The 7,766-nt window shown below is 38.9% G+C and overlaps 1 protein-coding gene across 3 annotated transcripts in view; it reads right to left on the bottom strand.

The window, feature by feature from the left end:
- Positions 1 to 5,343: 5,343 nt before the first annotated feature.
- Positions 5,344 to 7,766, bottom strand: part of LOC114517844 (transcription factor Sp9-like) — a 10,790-nt gene continuing 8,367 nt past the window's right edge. For 2 of the 3 annotated variants that reach the window (XM_028537672.1, XM_028537673.1), the window contains exon 2: positions 5,344 to 7,240. In XM_028537672.1, the coding sequence (XP_028393473.1) occupies positions 5,969 to 7,240 (1,272 nt within the window). In that variant the 3' untranslated portion in view covers positions 5,344 to 5,968. The remainder of the gene's footprint in view (positions 7,241 to 7,766) is intronic. The other variant, XM_028537674.1, reaches the window with a different exon arrangement.

Below are 7,766 nucleotides of genomic sequence, written 5' to 3'. Positions count from 1 at the left end.
AATTTATATTTTGCAGTCAAGACATGAAAAGAACGACGTTATTCGATGCTAAAAATGTTTCCACGTAAGTAGTGTTGGTTAATTGTTAAAATTTTCACAGAATACTAGCGTTACGATGGTTTTATACAGGTTTATTTTATGTACAATCGTACAGTACGTGTGTCTTCTTCAGGATTGCATGTTTAAAGTTTGAAACTGAAATAAGAAATAAGTAGTGAGTGTTCTGCAGATGGCCTCTAAAGTTTAAAAACGTATTGCCTTACTTTGAAAAATACTTCAAAAAACTGTCAAAAAAGGACAATCGCCCGACGCCCCCCTGAGATTATAGCTTTATATTTTCATATCCATCAATAACCCCTGAGAACTGTACCGTATATTAGGGTAGATACCATCAATGTGGAAAATCCATTCTGGAGTCTATATAGTTCAGTGACTTATCAATCCAGTATTAAGGGATAGGTGATGTTTGACATTTAAGGTCAGTTAACATAATCCAATTTTGTTGTGTCAAATTCACTTCTGATGAATGTTTTATAGTCTATAGACTTGCAATGCTTATGGGAAGCAGTTAAAGCTAATGTAGTACTGCATTTTTACTACATTCCATGCGTCGGAAGTTGAATTGGATCCGATGTTAAATTGGATTGTGTCAACTTCTCATCCGACATATGCAACAACATCATCAACAATTTTGGTGAAACATTCATGCTTTATAAAAATCTAGTTAAACATAGGACAATATCTCAGAACTCAAGAGTTCCAGGATGATCGACAGATGTTTATTAAATAATGTTGCCAATGAAAATTTAATATATGAAATGAAACAAACCCAGCTGGATAATTTGAAACTTGAATCCTGTTGGTCATTGACCTTAATACTTAATAGCCAAAGAATATTTCCACTGTTTTGTCAGAATTATTATAAATATAAGTTGACTGGGCAAGCAGTAAATTATTGTTCTATACTTACACAAAAGATGGCAGTGTCATTGCTTTCAGTGAAAAACACAGCAAATTACCACAGCAACAACTCAATGTTTATATGCAGTGTAAATGTCATGTGCAGTTAATTCATTCAAACATTAAACCCTGAACTCTTAAGGCACAATGGATGCTGGATTATTACCTATTCAGACTTGTAAACTTGAGAATAATAATTTGCAGTAATATACCTACAGAACTACATAAAAAACCTCAAAATCCCACTTTCTCTAAACACAACTATAAGAAGTTAAGAACCTAACTATTTTATGTGTTCTTCATGACAATTCCATGTGAAGCAGTTTGTTAGATAACATCAAAACAACACATGTATTCAAGGTAAAAAAACAGCCACTAAATTTAGACCAATATATTATCGTACTATCCATTATAGCTTGTTCAAATTATTCTATTATAGCTATTTTTTAAACCATCCTAATGGTTTTGTTTTGCCATACCAACCCATCTCCCACGCATGTGTGAAGTATGCTAAGAATATCCACAATTTTTCTGTGGTCGATTTTAAACATAGAAGGTTTGTTAGACTGTGCATAATTATGCCTTTTGCGACTACAATTACCGATTGAATACATGTCCTTGTCTCAAATTCTTGTTCGCTCACAAAATGAAAATATCACATTCCATTATTATTATGGCATTGTAACCTATTCAGCACTTTATCTAATATCAGTAATTATTAAAGAATTAAAAAGTCACAGTCTGGTGGCTGTTCAATTATATCTATTTCAGTACGCGATCAATAGATACACCTCCTATTTTTAGCACCACCTTTTGAAAGCGAAGAATCAAACGAATTTTTAAATCGCAGCAAACTAATAGCGTGCGAAGTATTGAAGTTTGTCACCACCGCTGGAAAGCCATTCTGTTTATACTTAAATGGAAATTTCCTGTATCTCTTGACGTGCAGAGTTTGGCAGGCTTGTTTGTTCAATTTGTAAGCGATTAAGTAGCAGCCATATACATGCACTCGTATTGAGATTGTCTTCCGTTAGACGCCTTGAAAACTATTTCAAGCACATTTAGGAACTGATGCTCAAATGCTCGTTTACTGGCAAAATAACCAAGAGAAAGCATGGCAGTGTCTTCAAAGTTCAAACGACTTCCTCAGGAAAACTAGTAACTTCGTCTTACTAACTCCCACGAGCTCAGTTCCGATTTCCGAAGGCTACCGGAGTAAGGGCATTGTTGGACCCGACAGTTGTGATGAAACAACAAAACAAACTGGCCTTGGTTACCTTGGAAATCCGCAATCTCTTCAAATGACTAGTAAAATCGTTTGGTGGAATAAAAAAAGCGCGATTAATGCTTTCGTTCATGCATGCGAGATATCTTTCAATGCCTTTACTCTTTAGGCAATTATATCAAATCATAGAAGTCACAAGAAATTCCAGCAAGCAATTTTTATTCGACCAACAGAAAGCTCAAATTCTCAAAAATCAGAGAAGATAGTGAACCATAGCATAGGTCAGCCATTGGCAATTTTCCATTGCTAGTAAAATCTATTGCGATTATTGCTATTTAAAACGTAGGTGGTTGTGCGAATCAAGATTCAGGCATTTAGTCCTAATAGGTAAAACTTCCAATTATATTAATTACGTGTTTTGACAGAATTATTATGGGCATTAAGTAAATCTACTTTCCTTGTTTCGGATAAAAAGTCTTTTTGAGTCCTATGCTGAATTTGGAGAGCGCTGACGACAAAATGTCTAGTGATGGTAATTATGTACTTGGCTTCTATTAACTTTAGTGACAGCCAAGGCCGCCGTCTGCCCATAGTGTTTAAACCCGCCCCGTTAACTGACCTTCGTATAACCCACTGGAGTGACGCTGCACTACAACCAAGAAGCCTAAAGCGATCGCCTAGCAACAGTCAAATAACAAAGGACAATCTGCTCTTGAACTTGTCGAAAACAAGAAAGCTTCTCGGCGTTTCGAACTAAGGGCCTTTGTCATTTAGAGTGCCCTTGTATCTTTCTGGAATAAGCGATGCCAAAAATATTTCATTCATGTTTAATTTTATTCCTTAAGTTTTCAAAACAGTCTTTTCTCCGTTTCATTCTCAGCGAAACAGTTGAAAGATATATTCAAAGGTGAATAGGGCGCAAAAACAATACTTCAAAGGCCTGTTTTCCTCCTCACACGATTACACGACCCTTTGCGTGTATAGCGTATTACGTTTACTTAGGGGTATAATTGACCTTTCTGCTTTGCCGGAGGTGTGGCTTCACCCTTCTCGTTTAAAGCTCTCACTCAATTCAGGAGCAGATTTCCAGAAAATCCCATCCAAATTTGGAGACACCTAAAATAACTTTATTGGCCAATTTTAGGCGTTAAAACGGGACGTTTTCATTCTTAAAAAATCCTATTATGAAGATATCCAGAACCTTCTATCAAAGAGTATAATCTCTGTGATCATGTAATTTTATAAATTTTTTAAACATTTTTGGGAGTGGCCAATGATTCGCGCCATTTGAGCTTATAATCATCGATAATTTCATAAATACACGACCATTATCATTAAAAAAAATCGCTTAGCTTTGCTGCCACGTTATTATGTGTTGTGTTGTGTTGTATACATGCATGTTCGCCATCGTTTAATTGCTTTTGAATAGTTTTCGTCGAAACAATTCCACGTTACGAAGTATACATCCAAAGTGCCCGTGAGTGAATCCACTCTAGAATTAACGATGGATATATGTTATGTAGGTTTAACACTGCACCTGTTCTACTGCACCTAATTCCAATCGCCGGGAGGCTTTGTATAGTCAGCGATAATTACAAGTATCTTGCTTACTCATTAAATATCACCTGTTTTGCTAGTTAAAGAGATCATCGTACTTCTAGTTTTAGACCAGGGTGGTTCTGGGAAATGGCATTTTGCCGGCCGATTTCCTTTCCAATAAATGTCAAAACAAGGAACTCTCGTTAGAATGTTCCGGGTGTGAATCTTTCAGCAATAGTGTTTTTATGCGACTCTCATAGAATTAATTATAACCTTCTAAATTTCATGTTACTTTCAAATACCACAACAAACAAAAACTCGACTATACAGAAAAGTAAATTCTGTCGTGACATTCTGTTTCGTTTCCGATGAGTTTCGTTTCCGATGAGTATCATCTTTTTTTAGTGCTGCGTACAAGCACGTATATCAGAAATGCTTAAAGCGGAACCAAACACTTTGTTAAAAAACCATTCACGAAAGCCAGAGCATATATATACACAATAGATTCCATCACAATATTGTGTAGGAAAAATTAGGCGAAAGTTGGTAAACTTTTTTTGGTCGCCTAACCTAAGCTTCCATCGTGACCGCATTGAGAGTGGCAGAGCAATGTTTTCAGCAACCTTATGCCCATGATTATTAAGATTAATAATACAGTTGAATGGTTATTAAGTACTACATATAGTCTGCTGTTGTGTAAAATGGTCTTGGCAAAGATTCAGAAAACATTTTATTTAGTCATCTTCTGTTTAATGGATAGCTATAAATTGTAGATACCTTTAACCGTGAAACCACTAAATTTGATTTCTAACCAATCGATTGCATGAATATATAGTCGCCCGTTCAGTCTTACATAAAGAATCGAATCGAGTTTTTGTGCTTTTTTTCTCCAATGTGGACTTTTGTCAGTGTTGCGATTCAGTTGTCATTTAGCGCGCTCGCGCCGTCGACTATAAATGAGAAAAACCAGGTTACGAAATGTTTTGGATTGGTATATTTCATCCCTGAATATATAAGTACGTATCCTTAATGGACCGCTATGCGAAGAAGCCGAAAGTATATAAAAGTCTCGTTATAGGGAACACATGCAAGCAATATTGCTCTGCACGATGCACAGACCTTTTACAAATCAGAAGAATCCCTGTCTGCATGTGTGCCAATGAATTTTGAATTCGTACATGCCACTTCTGGCTCTCACGATGACAGGCCAATAATGAGAGTATTGTTTTTGTCGTCTTCAGTGTTGTATTATCAGACAATGGCCTCGCTAAATTGATATGAGCATTCATGAAAAATACTTTGAATTGATTGAACTCAGTACGCGTTAGGATAACTGTCTCGTCTGAAAGGCCGCCCTCTCTATTCTTACATTCCCTTCTTCATGCTTATTCGTTGTGCATACCAAGCTAATTGTAGTTTATAATCGCCAGTTATGCCCCTTCGTACACAAATATACGCCTAGTTAATGACCACTTTAAACAGAGGCAGTATTCTCTCTTAATGTTGAGTTATTCACTACCGAGATTTTCCGAGTTGTGCCTTAAACGACTGTCAAATGGTCTCCGTCTTATCCGAGAGTTTCATCCCGAAAAGAAACGCGGCAAAATAGATTTGACATAAAAATTTCATTTACAACAATTTACAAATAAATACATAAATTTGATTTTCCTGAGGTAGTATATATACCACCATCCTATAGTTCGAAATAAGGCAATGTATTAAAGGGTTCTGTAAAGTGAAACCCATCGTGGTAATGGAATCCAGGCCGGTAGTACTTCCCACGTATCTTTAAGCAATATAAACTATGATTTGAACGAACCTCTCTCACCGGGAGCGATTTTTAAAAAGGCCCATCGAAAAAGTCCATCTGAATTCCTGAAGCAATTGTATTTTCTATCTTCCATAACTCGTTGTCATCCCTGCTATTTCTGCCGGATATTCGCATCGTCGTTCATCATGATGTTCACAAAGTGGATTCCGTTAACAAAAGCTGACTCTAAATGTATTCCTAGTCATATAAGTGCATGTAAATAGATCTGATATCGACCAGAACACGTATAGCACTAAAGCCACGGCTACACGGGCGGATTTTGACGTCGGTTTTCTTCTCTTGGTGTATGCTATTGTGTAAATTTAACAGAGCAGGTTACTTTACTTCGCCCAGCTTATACAACTGCGTATATTATTCACACAATAACATACGCTAGAAAGACAAAATCTTAAGACGAGTACTTGTTTTGACCCTCACACATTCGTATTCCCAGTACCGTCGTATTTCGGTTCGTCGTTTTCTTGTGTGCTGTTCTCAGCGTTGTGTTCGCCATTGCTGTTCAAATCGTCAGCATCCTCGCGACTTTTTTCGCTCGTATTTTTTTTGCTTCCACTATGAGTCTTGACGTGTTTCGACAAGTGGTCGCTTCGCATGAAGCGCTTCGAACAGACAGGACAGGCGAATCTTTTCTCGCCCGTGTGAGTCCTTAAATGTCGTTGTAACTCGTCAGACCTTGTGAATCTCTTTCCGCAAAACAGCCAGTTGCATACGAAGGGTCTTTCTCCCGTATGCCAGCGTAAATGTGCCTTCAGGTGCGAGGTTTTACCGTAGACTTTTCCGCAACCAGGGATATGACAGCTATGTTGCGTTTTTTTCTTAAACGGGGCGCCTAACGCGCCTAGGCGTTCGTTCTCTTGACAGTTCGGGCAGTCGCAAGTAGCCCGACCCGTATATCGTCTTGTGGCTCTCTGGTTTGTCATTTGCGCCGGCTGAATGTACGCAGGACTTGTCGTGATGTACGTCGGAGGGTCAATGTATGTCGGCAGACCAGTCTTGTGAGAATCGTTCGAGAAAGGTGTTGTTGTTAAATTCGGTGAGGGGTACATTGTATTGGCCTGCCCTGGTATAGGATTCCTGGTTATTAGGTTACGTGATGGTTGGTACTCCGTCGGATAGCCAGGGAACTGCGTTAGCCTGTGGTGCGGTCCGGTCGGCGATAGAGGTTCGAACCAGTTCGATGCTGCCGTATGAACGTCCCAGAATGAACCCCCAGACTGAGGCACTTCAAAACGTGTCGGGGTTTTGGGAGCAGAGCTCTCTTCTCCGTGAGAGCATTGGTGAGTCGAGCGTAAATTGCATAACATATCAGGCGATGCATGAATCCTCGCCAATGGCGAAGCGTTGTAGTTCTCGGCTAGGCCCAAACGGATTCCATTCAGACTATAACCAGCGCGGCATAGCTCTGGTCTATGTTCCAATGTCCTTGGGCAAGGTGCGTATGAACTGGGTGAAAACATCATTGAAGATTCCTTGGGAAGACCACTAACGGATACCATCGTCGCTGGCGAGGTGCTCTCTCCCTTCCAGGAATGATATCGCTTACCCACCGTGATGTCTGCTAACGGAGGGGGACTCTGTTGACCAATCTTACTACAAGTTGCAGCCAGCATTGCAAGGGGTGTTGATTTAGTTGTGCTCGTATGCGTAGTGATATTCGCAGTACCGGTATCACCAAAAGCGCGATCCTGAAGGAGAAAAACAGGCGGAAGGAAACAGTTAATAGCCTGTCTGTGTTAACCGATCCGTTTTGTCAGGGAAACTAAATCATCAAATCATCTTCCCTACGTATGTGATATAAGGATTTTATTTTACGATCATTTTCTACCAAGTTTTACGACTGGCGAAGGTGAAAATCTTCCGCGAGTTTCGGGTTGTTTTCATTAAGTAAACTATTATGCTACACCGACGGTTAACTGTCATCTAAATTGTAGCGTATTGAGCATGCACCATAATCTATATAGGCCATGGTTCAATGGCGTCTCAATATCCTAAACACTCATCTTTATCGAAGACAGTCGCGTTAACCTTGACTGTATAAAACTAGTTGAACACACACACACATATATGGGAAGAATTGAATACGCTCTCTCTCTCTCATACACAAGAAACTTTCACTGCATGGATATACCGCAAAAGAAAGCTTTCGTGTGTATGATTTTGACTGATGTACATACACTCTGCTCTACATAGCCAAGTGAGTTCCTGCTTGAC

This window comes from Dendronephthya gigantea, unplaced genomic scaffold (genome assembly GCF_004324835.1).
Source record: "Dendronephthya gigantea isolate DGI-Jeju-01 unplaced genomic scaffold, DenGig_1.0 000009F, whole genome shotgun sequence".
Lineage (NCBI taxonomy): Eukaryota > Metazoa > Cnidaria > Anthozoa > Malacalcyonacea > Nephtheidae > Dendronephthya > Dendronephthya gigantea.
Note: the sequence above shows the minus strand (reverse complement) of the source record. Positions and strands in the feature narration are given on the sequence as shown.